This window comes from Naegleria gruberi (genome assembly GCF_000004985.1).
Source record: "Naegleria gruberi genomic scaffold NAEGRscaffold_4, whole genome shotgun sequence".
Taxonomy (NCBI): domain Eukaryota; phylum Heterolobosea; class Eutetramitea; order Acrasida; family Naegleriidae; genus Naegleria; species Naegleria gruberi.
The window spans coordinates 392449-411418 of NW_003163323.1; the positions used below are offsets into that span (position 1 = coordinate 392449).

Here is an 18970-nt window from a genome sequence, read left to right on the forward strand (position 1 = left end):
CTTATTTTACTCCATACCAAGTGTTGGTTGGTTACTTTGCTTTTGCATAATCTTTTTCCATTTTCTGTTTGTGTGATCCATATGGAAGAATATTTGTCTCTTTTCGTCATTGCCATATTCTTCGTGAATAAGAACTTTGTCTTCAAGAAGGCCATCATCAGGAACACGACCAGTAAGAAATTGGAAAATCTTAGTTCTAGTTTCCTCAGTCACACGATTACAATCTTTCAAAATATTTGTGTTCAAATAAAGTTCAACTCTTTGTCTTCTTTCTTCATCATTTGCTTGAGGTTGTTGTGGAGGTTGTTGAGTTGGTTGTGGCTGTTGTTGTACTTGAGTATTTTCGAATGGTTGTTGATAATTTGGTGGATATTGTGGTTGTCTCATTTGATTTGGATTAGCTTGAGGCCTACTCATCATCATCATTTGATTATTCAATCCATTCATAGTGTTATTATCAGGTTGTTGGTGGAATCCCATCATGTTAGGGAATGCAGGGTTACCAATGGAAGGTAATAAATTGTTGGTTGGAGGTCGAGCATTAGATGGTTGAGAAGAATTAATACCTAGTAATTGAGTAAAGCTTTCTTGTCCCTTTCCAATACCACCAGGTAATACTCCTGGAGGAGCCATTAATCCAGGTTGTTGACTTGTGGGTTGAGAAGGATTTTGTTGATTGGCAAAGAATGGATTTGTCAACAAGCCAGACATGTTGGAATATTGATTTTGAGGGAAGTGTGAAAATCCTCCAGGAGTACCAGGATTAAACATTGGAGTAAGATAAGGTGCAGTATGATTCATGAGTGTTGTACTGAATAATGCTTGTTGATGAGGGTTAGTAGGATTGGCATGCATTGGTTGATTAATATTAGGATCTTGAGCTTGTGGCATCATATTATCAGCACCTTGTGGCATACCTTGTTGAGCATTAGCAGGATTGTTCTTTCTTCTCTTTCTACCAGGACCTGCACCATTTGCTAATTGAGCTTGTTGTGCAGCAACCTTTCTTTCTTCGGCCTGTTTCTTCTTAGCTTCTTCCTTTGCTTTCTTCTTCTCGATTTTTTCTTTTTCCTTCTTTTCCTTCATCTCAATCTTTTCAATCTTCTTTCTTTCTTTTTCTTGAACCTTTTGTTCATCTGTCATTTGTTTGGTGGAGGTTCTCTTCTTTTCATTTAATTGTTGTTCTTTCATTCTTTGAAGAGCAACAGAGTCATCTAGAAAAACTGATCTCGATGTGGAAGCTGACGAAACAGGAGTAGAAATGAGTTGTGTACCATGAGTAGGAGGATTTTTGATAAGGGTTGTCTTAGGTGTGGAAGGTAGATTGTTAATTTTCTTGATACCAGTGAGTTTGTTCTTATTTAACATAGTTGCACTTGTTGGTGTGTGGGTATTAGAATTGTATGTTTGTGGTCTAGTTGGAGTAAGTTTTTTAAGAGGAGAAAGTTTAACTCCAACATTCTTCTTAGCAGACTCACTCTCCAATTCATCAAGAACAGAAAGCGGTTCAATTAAATTTTTACAAGCAGATGGTCTTAGGTTGAAATGTTTGTTAGAAACTAAACTACATGAGTGAGAACTGTACAAGGATCGGCCATTAGCCATCTCTTCCAAGTAGTGTTTCTTTTCGTTGAATTCTTTTGTGAGTTGTTCATTGCCCTCAGAGGAAACGTTCAAATATTTGAAAACGTTTGGTTTAAGAGTAGCAAAAGGAGATTGGGAGTTTTTAGAATCATCGTTCATCATATGAGCATCATTATCTTCATCCTTTAGTGATAAATTACGGAAATACTTGATAGCTTGTTGGAAATATCGTTGAGGAGAATCTTCTTGCTCAATAGGGGCACTAATAGCCAATTCATTCAGGATACTAGTTTGAATATCAGTTCTAATACATGAATGTTCTGGGAATAAGTACAGTATTTCTGCCATCATTCTAACCCAATCATCTTCTCCATGGGTACTCTCGATAATATTCTGTATTTGTGCAATAATGATAATAACGAAAGTTGTTGGTTTTGTAGTGTGATGGTTTGAAGGGAGTGATGGGAGTAAAATGCATTTCGTAAAATAAGCAAGCCAACACCCAAAAAAAATAATAGAAGGGTTCAAAAAGTAGTTAGTTTGGTATGAAGGTTAATTGCATTCGGTTTGCTTTCAAAACTTACCTTGAATAATGTACAAAAGTGAGATGCCAATGTAGGAGACATTTGCTTCTTCTTTACAGAAAGGCAACACATTATGAATCGAAGTTTTATCAGTGGAGAGTTTGAAACACCCAAATTATAAAAATTTTCATAGTTATGATGAGTAGAGTCTGTCAAGAACAACTCTAGTGTTTCTTCATTGATTTGGGATGCGATACGATCCGAACTCCAGTCTGTATTCAGCTTGGAACATAACCACAATTCAATTTCTGGTAATTCTTTCTTGTGTTTTATACCACCATATGCTGAGGATGTATTTGTGTAGGAACCATCATGATGATGATCATCTATTATTGCGTCGTGATGAGAGCCGTTATAGTCATCTTGGTGGTGATAGGGTGAGGGTGTATCAATCATATTTTTTTTTATATTTATTATTAGATAAAATATTTTTTAAAAAAAAACGGATTGTAAAAAAACCTAACGTTTGTCATATCTGTCTTGCTGCTCCTCTGAAAAGCCACTTCAAGCCTATTGCTAACTTGAGGAAGGAAGCTTGATTTTCATCTTGATTAATAGTAGTCAATAATAATTTATGTGATTGGCGGAAGAAGATATATAGCTACTCTGCATTGAAGCTTTTGAGAGAAGAATTTTAATAGTTTGGTTTCGATATATTGCATCATCGTGATGATTTTAGGAAAAGTATTCGATCCAGACTTTGTTGTACACTCTATTAGTTACGAGAATGGAGGAAATAGTAATACTATGGTAAATAGGAATACAGTATTTTCATCCATTCTTCAACTTGGTGGGAAAGTAAAACAAGAAATGATGACAAGTATTAATAGTGGTGATTCTAAAGGAACAAACAAGGAACCTGTTCTTCCTTCACTACAATATTTGCAAACAAACCCTCTAGTGACTGGCAACTATAAGGAGACAATCAATAATAGGGAAGAATCTACAAGAGAAATTGCTTCCTCGGAAAATAGTGATGGCTCACTCCTTCCCAAATTTCTAATAATTACCCACAAATTGAATCCTATTTCTATTGAGGATTTTATTGAATCTCTTAGTGGATGTATAAAAAGAATGTATGATATTCAAAAGGAACAATTTCAGAATTTGAAGCAAAATATTCCTCATTATCACATTATTGATGGATTCACAATAGAAGGTGTTATTGCTTTACCAGAAGATAGACAGAGTTCAGTATTTGTTCCATTTGCTGGAAATCGTGTGCATTTCAATGAAGATATGTTCTTTAGGTTGGTGGATGGATTATCAGAAGGTGTTAGTGATGACTTGTTGCCTTCTCAGGTTGTAACTTGGCTCAATAATTCAATGTTGCCTTATTTTACAGATCCACAAAGAAAATTCCATTTTTTTGCTTTTGTACAGACGCATGGTCATTCATCTATGCTGAAATCTGACACGTCCAGCGCGTTTGTAAAGAACCAGAGCCCGTTGAACAAGTTATGCACACAATTGGGTTTTCACAGGACTTCTAAATTGTGATCACGTTTCAAAAAGACACAACAACACAAAAAAACAATGAAACCTATGTTACTGCAAATCTGGTTGGTCGTTTCATATATTATTCTAATCAACCATGTTCATGTATCAACATGCTCACCTTCATATAGTTTAGATTTTATTTATTCAAAGAACTTTACAATACCGTCATTTGCGAAGGGGAAAGAGATCGATATAGCTAACATTAAAGAAGGAGATGTACTATCATATGGGTATTCCTTTTCTTTTTTATTGGTTAGAGAGGAAACCTTTCTTCATCTTAAGATTACTACATTCAAGGATTTTATCACATACAACTACAACCAAACAATTGGAGTTGCAAGTGAGATGGTCCCATATTGGGAGGAAGTGCTTAAATTTTATTCAGTAGCTTCGATCAATTGGAAAACTTTTGAATACTATAATTCATTCTGTGCTCCAAATAACCCTTTCAACGAATATGACATTATCTTCACAAATAGGGAAGTATTCTTTGCAGCACATTTCTATGGCTCTGAACATTTGTTTAAATTTCTACCAATTAGAGCAATCCCTCTCTCCTTAAGATCTCAAGAAGCCTTTCCAGCATCGTTTGCATATGCAATATCATTTGACAAACAGACGGATTTTATGAGCACAAATATTTACATGTACTTTAGATATGGAAATTTATCTGCAGATGATATTTCTTTTATCAAATTTTACTCTGGAGTTGAGAATGTTGTTGTGGACTATAACAGCTTTAAATCAATGATTGATAATGCTAGTAATCTGTACCATATTGATCTTGAAAACATTAAGCCAACATCAAGTGACTACTTTGATAACCTCAAAACTTACTATTTAAGTCCATATTTTGTAGACATGGATTACTGGCATATTCCCTGCATAGTATTAATCATATTATACTTTCTATTTCTATTTATTTCAAGACTGTTCTTGAAACCATCGATGAAAATTAGATTAATTATACCATATTTTCCTATTTTGATATTTATTCAGGAGATAGGAGGCTCTAACTATATATTCTATTATTGTTCAGAGTGGATTGGATATTTGAGAAGTTTTATTTTCTGTTTTGTTTGTTTTTCATATGGATTTACTGTGGTAAGAATATACTATCTCAGGAACATCTATTCTATTATGTATAACAACGAAAGTATAGACGAAAACAGAATTAAACGAATGAAATTGTTAACTACTAAGAAGTTTGCTCTAGTTGCTATCCCTTTAGTTTCATTTATTCTATCATTTTTGCTAACCCTACAATGTGTAGCCTTATTTTTTGACATTGGATACAAAACAAGATTCTTAATTACAAATATTAGTTTTCCAATTTATCCAATAATTGGTGCTTTGATTGGTTTGTTTGCAATAATTGTAGACATTAAAATGAATTGGAAACAAATTAGAGAAAATGGGGTTAAAAAGTTTCTACTTTGGGATGATGTGTATAATATTCGGATAGATTTAATGTTAATGTCAATTTTATTGGTTTTGGTGATATCCATTGTGATTCTGTTTGCATTAGATGTTTACAATCATTCCATCAAAGTTTTGCTTTGGTTGTCGTATCTTGTTTTCACATTAATTTGTGGTGGTAGTACTTTTATTAAGGAGCTAGTGATAGCCATACGAAAGGATAGAAGTCCAAAATCAGAATTAGAAAAGCTTTTAGAAAATCATTCATTCAGACAATTATTCAAAGAGTATAGCACAAAGGAATTATCACTTGAAAATTTTATGTTTTATGAAAAGTTGAGAGAATTGGTATCAAAATATGGAATGAATGGTTTTATTCCACATGAAACTCTTCAACAAGTTGAAAACCAATTCTTTAAACAAGACTCTCCCTATGAATTGAATATACCATCCAGAACTAGAAAACTCTTTTATGCCTTATTTGAAAATTATGAAAAACCAGATTCATCAAGTGCAGAATTAATTGAATATGCTAATACTACAAAAGTATCAGATTTATACACAATTATTTACAATGATTTACTTACTAACATGTCTGATACTCAAAGTAGACTTATTGAAACTGATGTTTTTCAAAATTGGTATGCTGTATTTACTATTCAAAGAAAACAATCAGTGATTATTGTATAATATATGTATTATTTAAATTTGATTACCAAATATGGACCTCAATTATCTATTAACAATTATTAACAACAATGTAAATAAATGTAATAAGAAATTAATAATAGATAATTTTGGATAATTTAATTATTAAAAAAAATGAGTTTATTGGAGGTGATCAATCACCCACTCGTCAAGTCGGGTCACTCTGTTTTAAAGAACGCTTTTGATACATATCAATCTTTGGATGCTACTCTTGTATTTAACTTATTCTTTTTAAGTCATGCTTTTATTGTTGCCTTGATGGTCAAGAGATGTTTTGAAGGCTTGATCGCTAAAGGAAAAGTCAAGGAAATTCCTTTTGTTGCCGGAATGTTGTTGTGCTTTGCTGTTGGTACTGGTGGAGCTATTTTAACTTCTCTCCTCTTAGGAAAAACACAAATCTTCTTTGATAATGATATTATTAATTTATATTTAATTTGGTAGGTTGATGATTGTGATTATTTACAAACAAAATAAGTGCTTGGATCATTACAATTTATGCACCATTTAACCTTGTTGATATCCTTTTGGGTAATGCCCTAGTTCAACTTTTTACTTTTGCTGCTGAAGGATTCTTTGTTGGTGGATTTTGTATTGGTGGAGTTAATAGAGGTGCTGCTGAATATCCACAATCACACTTTGCACCAATTATTCTTGGTTCTATTGCTTGTGTTGGAGGTGCTATTTTGAGACCATTCTTTGTCAATCTCTATGTTGGTGAAAGTGTTGAAGGAAGTGTTTTGAGCTCACCAAATTTCACTCTTAAGGCTCCAATTTTGATAAGTGCTTTCCTCTATGTCACCAAGTTTATTCTCAAATTGGATGTTATTGAAATTCCATTGTCTTCTATTCCAGTTAAGGAAATTTCTGGACAAGTCATTGCATTCACACCTGAACAACTTGTTAAGGCATACTTTGTTTTGCACTTTATCATTATTTATTATATTTCACATCCATTCTTCCAAAAGGCTCCAAAGGTTGTAAAGAAGACATCTGTTGCTACTGTTACCACAACAAGTGTTGAACAACCATCATCAGCTGATAAATCTTCCAATAAGAAAAAGGAAACTAAGAAGAATAAGTAAATTCTCTAAACTTTTAAAAAAAATGGAGTTGAATCAATTAACGTATTTTTTAATGATCATTTTCATGGTTGTTTTTAGTTTTAGTGTTTTTTATCATTCTAAACCAATCGGAACCTCCAATTCAATAACATTTAATGTTACAGATTCTATCGGAAATATTAAACAATTAACCAAGACAGTTTGTGATTATGGAAATAGAATACCAAGTGTTTCTACTGGATATTATCAAACACAAGAATATATTAAATCTACAATTGAAAATTATACAAAATATTATACGATCAGTTTTGATAATTTTACTGCTACAACACCAATATTTGGAGATTTGAAAATGTCAAATATTATTTTTGATTTTACTCCTTCTTCTGATTTGGAAAGTGAAAATAGAAAGAGAATTGTTCTTGCTTGTCATTATGAAAGTAAATATTTCAAAGGAAATACTTTTGTTGGAGCAACTGATTCTGTAGTTCCATTGGCCATGATTTTAAATTTTATGGTTGAATTTGAACATTATTATAATGAAACAATTAATTCAGGAAATAAGTTGAATTATGATTTACAAAGTGAGTAGCAGTATTATTTGGAATTTTGGATTTATATTTCAATAGTTGTTTTATTTGATGGAGAGGAAGCTTTTGAAAATTGGAGTAATGATGATTCCTTATATGGAGCTAGACATTTGGCTAATTTATGGTCCTCTCAAAACAAATTATCATCCATTAAATATTTAATGCTCTTAGATTTAATTGGAACTGCTGATGTCAAATTTAAGAATTTCTATATTCACAAGAGTGGAGGAACAAGTTCTCTATTTTCAAGAATGACCACCATCGAAAAAACTAAATATGGATCTGCAAAGTTTTTCAATGATGGTATCTCATATTCTGGAATTGATGATGACCACAGACCATTTATGGAGAAGGGTGTGCCAATTATTCACTTGATTAGTGAACCATTCCCGTCTGTTTGGCACACTTTGAGAGATGATTTTGATCATTTGGATTGGAAATCTAATGAAAGAATTTATGATGTAATTGCTTCGTTCTTGAAAGAGCAACTTATTGTGAGAAAGTAGAATGTCATTACTGTAGTGAACTAATAAATTATTTATTTTCTATTTGATAGGATTTTCTTTACAGTTTTGTTATCTGAACTCAAAACGAGATCAGGAGCAATGTTCAGAACAATATCACCAGTAATTCCTTGTTTTACAATATAATTCTCTTGCGCTAATTTTTCAGTACTATCTGCAATTTCAGTAAAGTTACTTCTGAAATCGTCATCAAGTATCTCTTCATATTTTCTTCTAAATTCCTCAGAGGTTATTTCTCCATTAAACTTTTCCTTCTCAGATGCAACACAGCAAAGTATGACAAGTACTTCAATTGTTGTCTGACCTAATCCTTTTAGTATATCCAATTTTCTGCTAAATTGTGTATTTACAAGTTTTATCAGCTTACTTGTATCCAAGGTATGAGCAATTGGAATCAAGTGAGTTTCCACAAATGATTTAATTTGTCTCATATCATGTTTGTTCTTTAAGAGACCCATCATTTTCTGAATCATATCTGCTGAAATCTTGTGCTTGTATTCATGAACAAGGATTGAGGTAATATCATCCTGTTCATACTGATTAAATGCCAAAAAGTTAATACCTGGATTCTTTGGTGGATCGTTGGTGATGGCCAATATTATTACTTTAGCCACTCGAATTTGTTCCAGATATTTGTTATGCTTGCTATATGAAAATTCATCAAGTAAGATGAGTGCTGGTGTGTGCTTCTTATTGAAATACTCCAATAACTTGGTGATTCTCTCTTGCTTCTTTGTTGAATCTGTTGATCGAGTGTAAACTTTTTCATAGAGCCTATATATCAAATCAGATGCTTTTTCTGAACCAGCTAAATTCAATTGATACTTTTCCAAACAAGATGCATCAAATACTGAAGTTGTTACCATTGTTTTTCCTTGACCATTAGTTCCGTAAATAAAAAGCACATTCTTTTGGGGATTAAAATCTTCATAACAGTTTTGGATAAAGTTAATTATTGTATCACATTCCTGCTTTCTTGAGAATACTTCAACGTTTTGATTAAAGATTTTTGGTGATGATTTTTGTTTCTTTAGAGAAGATTCAAAAGGATGTTTCTCTTGTTCTTCTTCTCTTTCTGTGACTGGAAGCTTAGCAATTGTCTTTCTTCTTGCTTGTCTTTGTTTTTTTGGAACTATTTCAATCTCGTCTTCAGATAGTAATGGTTCTTCAGTTTTCACAACCAAATCTTGTGAATCCTCAACTGGTTCAATTTTGACTTTTTGTCTGCGTCCTTGCCTAGATTTAACAGGAACAGGTTCTAATACTTCTTCTTGTGGTTGTTGCTGTATCTCATTAACAATAGGCACACTAGTTGAGGGTGAAACAATTTCTTGTGAATCTTCGGCTACTGTTGGAGGTACTGTTTCGTCTTTCGTTTCTGGAGTGATGCTAATAGTAGGTCGGGCTTGCCTCTTCTTTGTTCTAGTTTTAACAGATGCATGAATTACAGGGGATTGAATGTTGTTGGTAGTAGTATTCGAATTGGATTGTTGTGATGAACTAGTTTCTTGAATTGGAGATTGTCTAACTAGATGAGTTTGAGGAGGGGAAAGAGGTGAAATTGATGGAGGCATCATTGGAATTGAATGTTGACTATTGCTGTATGGACTTTGTGATAATGAGCTTTCGACTGGCATATTTCTCATTGGTGTTGAAAAGCTTCTAGAGGTTGTTGGACTGAAAAAGTATTCTCTTGTTTGATTAACAGATGTAATATATTGATCTCGATCCATAAGATCGATTTCTCTTTGTTCTGGTGGTAGTAATAAGAGTTTCTTCCACAGCAGTCTATATTGAGTATTAGAGGTAATTTTAATGTCCTTGTTTGTTTTAATATCGTGAAAAACAATCACAAATTTACTCCTATCAACATTAGGATCATCTATCACTTCCGACATTAAAAATTGTCTTGTTGATTCAATATCGGAATTTTCTTGTAATAGAGTTGTAGTTACACCATAATTTAAACACGATAGAGTGACTTCCATTTCATCGGTAACACTATCATCAATCATGGAATGATCGGACAGAAGTGATGAGGAGAAAGAAGAGGTTTGTCTCCTTGTTGATGTATCTGTGATGTGTTGTTGACTCATTTTTTTGATTGTTTAAAAATTTAACGGACTCGAGAAAGAAAAAGGCGCCAAAAAACAGTTTGATTTTATTGGCAATGATAACAATATTAATATTTCAACTAAGAATCAATATTACTATTGAACAACAGTATTGTACTTGCGAGAGTTGATGAAGGTTCCTTACAATTCATTTTTTATTAAAACAATATAAACGGAAAGAAGGCTGTAACAAGGGCGCTAACAAAGGTCGCTTCATCTTAAAAAAACGCACACTTTCATTCACCAACATGTCTTCTGAGGGATCATCACTACTTGAAGGCTATTTCCACAAACAAGGACAAGGTGCTACCGGAGCCTCATATAAAAGAAGATGGTTTAAAGTGTATTCTGATCGGATAGAATACATGGTTGGTCCTAAAGATAAAAAGATTAAGGGTGATGTAAAAACATTAGATATGATTAGACTTGAAGATGGTTTTCATGGTCCAAATCAATTTAAAAATTATGGATTATCTCTTGTTACTGAAAGTAGAACATATAAAATTTGTTTTGAGGATGTTGTTACTAGACAAAGGTTTAAGGAAGTTGTTACAAAATTAATTCCTTCTACCGTCATACATCATGAAGAAAAACAAGATGACGATATTGATGATGATGAAGATATGCCTACTTTTGATGATAGTTCGGAAGAAGGTTTTGATGATTTGGAAATAGATAATTTTGATAAGGATAATGAAGAACACGAAGGTAAAGAAGATGAAGGATTAATGGACGATGGTGATGAAGAATTGGAAGTTAAATCCCATATAGATATAAAAACAGATGATAGCAGGATGATCAAAAACCCTCTAATTCCTGATTACTTGGTAAGAGAAACTCCTTTTGGGTCTGTAAATAGTGATGATAGCAATAATTTCTCGAGTGGTGATGAAAGTTTTATGCCATCTACAAAAGATGATAAGAAGCATCTCAACCAAACTCCTCCGTCACAAGAATTAAAAATTAAGGAAGATTGGAGCGATTATAGCGATTATAGTGATGATGAGACTCTTCAAACTTCAAGACAAGAAGAACCAACAAACTCTACTGAGGAGGAAGTAATTATTAGTTCCCAAATTGAAATCCAATCGAAACTTCTTTTCCCTGAAAAGGATGTTGACGAATTACTGGAAGACGAAGAAAAAACAAGAAGAGAAACAAAAAGTTCAGATCACAAACAGGTGTCCTTGTTAAGTGAAGATAATCTTAATATAGGATCTTACAAGCATTTCATTGAAAGAATGACAGAACATGGAGAATCTGAAATCTTATGGAGTGGTTCTGTAAGAAAGGTGGTAAGAGGAAAGGTAAACAAGTTTGACGAAAGAAGTTTGGTTGTCACGAAATCAGCACTTTATCTTTTAACTGCAAAATCAAAAGGACTTGAATTCAAAGCCCGAGTTACATTCAGGGATATTTCTTCTCTTCTTATTAATGCATACGAAACAGAAGAGAAAGACTTCTTATCAATTTTGATCACAAACCCTGCAATCAACAATGGACATGATATGTTACTTGCATTCAACGATAATAGAGAAAAGTTTCTTGCTCATATCAAGAATGCGTTTGAGCAAAAAATGCTTAAGGAATTAATTGTCCATCTTGTTGATGACGTGACATTATATACAAGAACAAATAGAGCTGAGAGAAAGCCAATACCTCAACCTATTTCCAAGGAAGATATCGTAACTTCAACAGATCACGATTATGCAAACTTTATTGTATCAGCAGATTGGAGATATCTTCTCAAACAATACGGAGACAGACATATCTATTTTAGCGAGGAAATGTTAGTTAATAACACAAAACATGCTATTTTGATAACAAACTTGGCATTAATCAAAACAACAGACGCTAAAGTAAAAAGAAGAATAGAACTTGTTGATATATCAGAGATTTGGATTGACAATGCTGCCAAAGAAAACCTTCTAATCAAAGTACCTTCGGAGTATGACATATTTATTTCAACAGCAAAGAGAAATGAAGCTGTTTCATCTTTACAAGAAGCTTTGGAAAAGTTAAAGGTAGACTTTAAACTTATTCAATCAGTAAACATTAAGGAAAAAGGTCAATTAAAGAAAACTGGAGATTACAGACAAAAAATGAAAAAGATGAAGGATCCAAAGAGAATTAAAGATCTAATGACACACGCAATTAAATCAAAGGATGTTAGTGAGCTTGAAAAAGCAATTTGTAGCGCAAGAATATATGGATTAACAAACGATAAGCTGTATATCTTGTGCCTTCAACAAATACAAAAGATCAAGACATCATCGATGGTACAAGAGGAGATGGAAGATGCCTATAAAAATTGTCATCTTAAGAAAATGAGAGAGCTTTTAAAGAAGGCTGAATCATTACGTCCACATCTCACCCAATTGATTCATGTGATGACTCCTAAGTATACTGAACTTGTTAACACTAGGTTATTCAAAAAGAAAATGGAAGAAGCTATCAGTAAGAAGGACTTTAGAATGATGAAGGATATATTTTCCAAAGCTCTTAGAGCTGGCTTGGCAGGTGATGTTGAAAAATACAAGCGAGATTATGATGCAGATGTACAAAAGGAATATTTGAGAGATCTGGTTTCTCAACATTTAGCTAATAGGGATGGAGACGCTCTTCGTCTTATTCTTATTGATGCTAAAAGTCTAGGCGTGGAAAATGAGAAAATTTTCCAAGAAGCTAAAAATTCAGTTTTGTTATTCAAAGAAGAAACTAAAATCAAAAGAAGATTAAATAAGGGTGTTGACGACGCTAACGACATAGGGAATATTGAAAAGTTGAGGGAATTGATTAAGGATGCAAAGGCCTTTGTTTCTACCAATCCTTCTATTTCACTCTCGAATACTATTGATTTTTGTAATAAGGAATGTGATAGAATCCAACAACGATTTTCTATTATTGAAAAGATAGATGAAGCCATCATGAAAAGAGACAAATCAGCAATTGATGAAATTATTGAGAGCAACAAACTTGATGATAGGTTGGATTTAACAAAAGCATATGAATGTCTAGATCACATCAATACTGATAGAGAACAAGAACAATTGGCAGCTATTTACAAGCTGGAAGAAACTCTTGATTCTCTGATTGTACTATATGACCATGAAACAACACCTGATAATGAAATCAAGTTGATGCAAATTATTGTTGAAGCAGAAATGTTTGTTGAATTGGGAGACTTGGTAGATTCTGCTAAAAATCTCATTCAAAAGAAGAGAATGGAAGCAAAGAGAAAGGAAAGAAAAATTCTCTCAATCAAATATAGACTTGCTCAAGGTATTAAGGAAAGAGATATAGATGATCTTGAGACTGTTCTTGAAGAAGGACCATTTTATCCTGAATTGGCAACAGAGGTTCAAATTGCTAAAGAAATGTTAAGTGAATTATATCTTCATACACACGTTAAGGAAAATATCGTGGTGGTACCAGCTTTAACAGAAAAGGTTGAAAAGAAGGAAAATACCTCAACTGGAAAATTCGAAGCCTTCCTAAAGAGTGCTCATATGTCCTTAGGAAGTGTTGAAAAGAGTGTTGAAGTCAAATTAGATTTTGAAGAATTGTTAGAAAAGAAGGATATTGTTGCTCTGGCTAAATTTATCAATAAGAATAAGCAGTTACTTACAAAAGAAGAAGCACAAAGAGCAACAGAAGTTATGGAAGAGTTATCATTGCCAAGTGCAACACCTGCAACTGCCACTGAATCATCAAAAGAGGAACTTCAAAAGAAGACAAAACCATTTTCATTCAACACAATGGTTTCATCTCTCCATAGTAATATTATGAACTTGCTTAGTACTTGTGATGCAGACTCTATTGATCCAACATCAGGAAGATATGTTGTTCACTTATTCCCTCTTGGTGATATCATTGTTAAGAATATTACATCAATTTTATATAATGGAACAAGAGTAAGTAGAAAATTTACTAACTTTGAAATCTTATCATTCATTAGAAAATTTATTGGATTAAAGAAAGAACACCATATGACATTTTTAAAAATCTTCAGGTTAGTGCTGTACAAGATGTAATTAGAGAATTTGAAGCCTTGGATCAAGTTCAACATTTACCAAGTGATAACTTTGGAAAGACTGCTTCTCTTCTTCTGGTTCAATATTTACTTGATTGTGACTTCTTTGTTTATGCAATCAATCAATTGGCAATTGATGAAATGTACTTGCAAGAATGTTACGATAAGACTGCTATTTTATTTAACAAACAACTCAAAGATGAAATTTTGGGTGTATTCTCATTGCTCAATCAATTTGATTTCCGTTTTGGATTTACCAAGGAAGTTGACGCAAAGGATGTTGCTTCTGCTAATATAGATCCACTTGCATCAACACAATCTGGCGTATCAATCACGCAAACAGCTCAACCAAGTTTAAGTTTACAATTAACTTCAAGTACTTTGGACATGATTTCACTTTCACCTTTACTTCAATTGAAACAGTCAATCAAATCAATTGTTCAGTTCTTCTATATGAAGAAGAATGATGAAAAGATGGATTTATATGATATTGGTGATGATTCAAAGAGTAGAGAAATTGATGTTCTTATAAGAAAGAAGCTTTGTTATTCATTGATGGATATTTTCTTGAAAGGATTTAAGAGTTTCTCAATATTCAAGACCTACCATGTTTGGAATGTGATTGAAGAAGCTGCAAGACTGAAAAAGTCATCTGCTGTTGATATTGGTGGTATTGGTATTCCATCGGCTGTTGAAACTGTTAACAAGATTGTTGAAGAGAGATTATCTTTAAACACCAAACAATTATCAAACATTGAAGATCTCAAGTTTAGAATCTTTGTTTGTTACTCATTGAATGATAATCAATTATCATACTTTATTCAATCTATTTTGAGAGAAAGTGATTTAATTAATAATTATTATGAAGCTGATTCATTGATAAGAAATTCCAACATTAGAGAAAAGGTGATTGGTTTCTTATCCAAGTTGGACAGACTTCCATTTAACCTTTCTTTAACATCTGAATTGTTGTAAATAAAAAATACCTAGATGTTAAATGTGATACAATTCGTGAATCATGAAAAAGTATTCAATTGGACAATATAATTTGAGTTTTCGTACCATCTCTTCATCTAATTTGATCGTTATCAATAAATCTCTACATTGATTGATAATTTCAAATAATTGTTCAATAATGAAAGGTTTTAAATGTTCATGTTCCATCAAATCAATAAAAATTCTCATTCCTTTCAAAATTTCATCAGAGGCAACAGAATTTAAACTCAACGAGCTTATAGTTCCATTACTATTGTTATTGGAATTTTGAATCAGAGAAGTTTCATAATTATAAGAATGATTAATGGATTCATTCTTCAATGCAGTAATATCATTTAGAACATTAAATCTACTTGTTATTGTTTCTAATCCTAAACGAACAATTTGATGTTCCATACATGGTTGTATTAAACCTTTCAATACTTGATTAGGAAAATATGAAATATGAGTTGTAACATTAGAATATCCAAAATTTAAAGAATCAACAATTAATGAAGATGCAGCACTAATATTTCCAAATAAACTTGTTAAGGTTGATTTACGTCTATTGTTAGATTGTCCAGATGATCCAATAGTATTATAATTACCAGCATTGCCACTATTATTTGTCTGTTGTTGAGAATCTTGAGAATTAATATTATTATAAATTGAATAATTTGGAAACATGGCACTTGTTGGTGAATTCATTCCTCCTCCAACTCCACCACCCATAAATGTACCACTATTATTATTGCTATTGCTTGTAGTATTAGAAGTAGGAGGATATAACAAGTGAGAAAGTTGAACTGTCCACTCACTAATATTCACACCACTATTATTCATTCCACCAACACTACTAACATTACCAAAACTTCCACCTATACCACCTATATTATTATTACTTGAATTATTATTACTACCACCACCTATATTACCAATATTATTATTATTACCAGTATTAATATTATTATTACCAGTATTATTAATATTATTATTATTATTACTTGAACCACCATTAAAAGATTGTGAAGTTGTTGCAATTAATCTTTTTAAAATTGTTTGTTCAAATTCTTCTTTTTGTTGTTGATTAGTTCCAAATTTAATGAAATGAAAAATGTGATTTAATAATTTTTGAGTATTTGAATTTAAAATAAAAGAAGAAATTCCATCAATTAATTGTCTTTCAATAATAGTATTACTAAATAAAGATAAAGTATTAACATTTGATAAATTTTGATCTTTTCTAAAAATTTCATTTAAATAAAAACAAGCATAAAATCTAATTATAAAAGGTTGATTTCCATTTTGAATTAAATCCATAAATCTTTTTATAACTCTTTCAGATGAAATTGGTAAAATTGATAAAACTTTAAAAGTTTTAATAATTAATTCATTATTAATTTCATAATTATTTCTATTATCATCATGAATAAATAATAATAATAACATTGATAAATTATTTAATAATTGTTCATGTAAATTATTTTTAATATTTCCATTTTTAGTAGTAATATTACTATTTATAGTATTATCATTATATTTATAGTAATTAATTAAATATTCTTTCATAATTTTTAAATAATGTTTATAAACAAGTAAAAGTAAAATTGTTTGTTTAAATTCAGATAAAGGTTGTTGTGAAATTCTAATTAAAGATTTAAATAAAATTGATAATAAATCACAAAATATTCTTTCTATAATAATTGGAACTCCTTTACATGTAATTGTATAATTTCCATATATAGGTAGTAATTTAGTTACTATATATAGACATGATAAATGTTGTTCTAAATTAAAATTTTGATCAAAATAATATAATTCTATATTTGTAGGTATTGAAGCAATTCCTTTTTGTTCATTATTATCTAATAAATTTGGTAATAAATATGAAATACATAATTTTAAAATATGTGAAATTTTACCATTTGAATTTAATTCTAAAAATTCAAATTGATTTAATAAATTTTTATGTGAAATTTCCATTTCTGTATTATTATTACCATTTTTATCAGAATGAGAAGAAGAACAAGATGATGATGATGAATCTGAAATATCATCTGAAATATCATCTTCATCTTCTGAATTTACTATATTTGTTAATAAAATTGTAATTGATTTTGCTAAATTTAAAAATCTTGGAATTAAATAATTTTTTTTAATTAAAATATATTCCCTTTTTAAATATTGATCATTTTCAATTTGTAAAATATATTGATTATTATTAATATTATTAAATAAATTATTTTGATTATTTAAAATTCTTTCCATAATTATTAATAAATGAATTTCCTTATTAGTAGAAATAGTTTCAATTAATTTTACAAAATTTAAATCTAAAGAATTTAAAATACAATTATCAATAATTGATAAAATACTTGTTTTAGAATTACTATTTATAGTAAAATTAAAAGGTACATAAATGGAAATTAATTTACTCATGTAAGATTCATCTTGTTCAAAAATATCAATAAATTTAATTAAATGATCATAAAATAATTTGTTAAATTCAATTGAATTATTATAAATTTTACCTAAAAAATTAAAATTAATTAATTTTTTAAAATCATCCATAATTTTATCTAAAATTAAATTATCAATAATTAAATTTAAATTTAATAATTGTAATAAAAAATTAGAACAATTAATTTTTTCATTATTTTTATAATTTTTAAATAAAAAATTATATAATTGATAAACAATTTTATAACTATCATAACTTGTTTTAGATTCCAAATTTGGAGAAATAAATTCATCTGGATTTATATTTTGAATTATATTAATTAAAGTTAAAATTAAATTAAATAAAATTATAATTCCTTCATCATTTTTATAATTATTAATTAAAATTAATAAATCATTAATTGACTTTTTTAGTAATTTCATATAAACATTTAAAATTTGTCTATTTTGTATAATTTCTATATTTGAATTTAAAATAATTAATAATAAAAATGGTGTTGTATTATAAATATTTAATAATAAATTACTCATTTGTTCAAATAAATAATTTAATTGGCAATGTTCAATTAATTTAGTAATTCCAAAACAAGTATGTACATAATTAGAAATATTAAAATTTGTAATATTAAAAAAATCAGAATCATTAAATTCACTTAAATTAATTGGTTGTGATAATTTTAAAGAAGGTGTAATTGACCTTCTAAAAATAGATTTTGTTTTCTTTTTTTCTAAATTTATAATTAAATCTTCAGAAATTTTCTTATTTTTTAAAAAATCACTTAAAATTTCTATAAATGTATTTGAATTTAAATCATTATTATTAAAATAACTTGTTTCATTTTTAATTAAAATTCTTAAAGCAATTTGTTGAATACTTGTATATTTAGAAGTAACTGCCCTTTTTAGATATTCTCTATATATAGTTTCAATTTCTTGTATATCTTTTAATTCTCCATTTATATTATTAAGAACATTACTTCCATTTATATTATTATTATTATTATTATTAGTAGTATTATTAGTAGTAGTGGATGATGATGATGGTGATGAATTATTCCATAAATTACCACTATTAGATTTATTAGATGATAATCCATTTAAAATACTACTTGTATGATTATTCATACTATTATATTGTCTTGAATGTTGTTGTTGTTGTTCTTTCTTATTTCTTATATTCATTATATTCATTATACTATTATTACTATTATTATTATTATTAGATCTACTACTATTATTTTTAAAAGAATTAGAAGTAGATGATAAATTATCAACACTATTTGAATAATTTGTTGTTGATGATGAAATTTGTCTAAAAGAAGATAATTCATTCTTTCTTCTAATTTGATTTGTAAATTGTTCAAGTTTATCCAATGATAAATTTCTAATTAAAATTCTTTCAATAATTAATTCTTCAG

General features: G+C 30.0%; 7 protein-coding genes across 7 annotated transcripts in view; 4 read left to right on the forward strand and 3 right to left on the reverse strand.

Annotated features, from left to right (window-relative positions):
* Positions 1 to 6: 6 nt before the first annotated feature.
* NAEGRDRAFT_78183 (uncharacterized protein) lies at positions 7 to 2564 on the reverse strand (the record flags this gene model as incomplete). The annotated part of the gene is made up of 2 exons (XM_002682070.1): positions 7 to 1977; positions 2169 to 2564. The coding sequence occupies 2 exons, from the start codon at positions 2562 to 2564 to the stop codon at positions 7 to 9; spliced, it is 2367 nt and encodes a 788-aa protein (XP_002682116.1).
* Positions 2565 to 2837: 273 nt separating this feature from the next.
* Positions 2838 to 3668, forward strand: NAEGRDRAFT_62702 (uncharacterized protein; the record flags this gene model as incomplete). Its single annotated transcript, XM_002681922.1, has 1 exon — positions 2838 to 3668. One exon carries the CDS (start codon positions 2838 to 2840, stop codon positions 3666 to 3668), a length of 831 nt encoding a protein of 276 aa, XP_002681968.1.
* Positions 3669 to 5057: 1389 nt separating this feature from the next.
* NAEGRDRAFT_62703 (uncharacterized protein) lies at positions 5058 to 5777 on the forward strand (the record flags this gene model as incomplete). Its single annotated transcript, XM_002681923.1, has 1 exon — positions 5058 to 5777. The coding sequence occupies one exon, from the start codon at positions 5058 to 5060 to the stop codon at positions 5775 to 5777; it is 720 nt and encodes a 239-aa protein (XP_002681969.1).
* A 1326-nt stretch (positions 5778 to 7103) lies between these two features.
* NAEGRDRAFT_2608 (uncharacterized protein) lies at positions 7104 to 7940 on the forward strand (the record flags this gene model as incomplete). Its single annotated transcript, XM_002681924.1, has 2 exons — positions 7104 to 7373; positions 7452 to 7940. Coding segments are annotated over 2 exons (759 nt in total), but the record flags the coding sequence as incomplete, so codon positions are not given.
* Positions 7941 to 7984: 44 nt separating this feature from the next.
* Positions 7985 to 10066, reverse strand: NAEGRDRAFT_62705 (uncharacterized protein; the record flags this gene model as incomplete). The annotated part of the gene is made up of 1 exon (XM_002682071.1): positions 7985 to 10066. The coding sequence occupies one exon, from the start codon at positions 10064 to 10066 to the stop codon at positions 7985 to 7987; it is 2082 nt and encodes a 693-aa protein (XP_002682117.1).
* Positions 10067 to 10332: 266 nt separating this feature from the next.
* On the forward strand, positions 10333 to 15092 carry NAEGRDRAFT_62706 (uncharacterized protein; the record flags this gene model as incomplete). Its single annotated transcript, XM_002681925.1, has 2 exons — positions 10333 to 13998; positions 14043 to 15092. The coding sequence occupies 2 exons, from the start codon at positions 10333 to 10335 to the stop codon at positions 15090 to 15092; spliced, it is 4716 nt and encodes a 1571-aa protein (XP_002681971.1).
* A 41-nt stretch (positions 15093 to 15133) lies between these two features.
* NAEGRDRAFT_62707 (uncharacterized protein) overlaps positions 15134 to 18970 on the reverse strand; it is a gene marked incomplete at both ends in the record, with an annotated part of 9123 nt that continues 5286 nt past the window's right edge. Inside the window, 4 exons of the mRNA XM_002682072.1 lie at positions 15134 to 15190; positions 15330 to 16459; positions 16865 to 17179; positions 18383 to 18891. Of these exons, the coding sequence (XP_002682118.1) occupies positions 15134 to 15190; positions 15330 to 16459; positions 16865 to 17179; positions 18383 to 18891 (2011 nt within the window). The remainder of the gene's footprint in view (positions 15191 to 15329; positions 16460 to 16864; positions 17180 to 18382; positions 18892 to 18970) is intronic.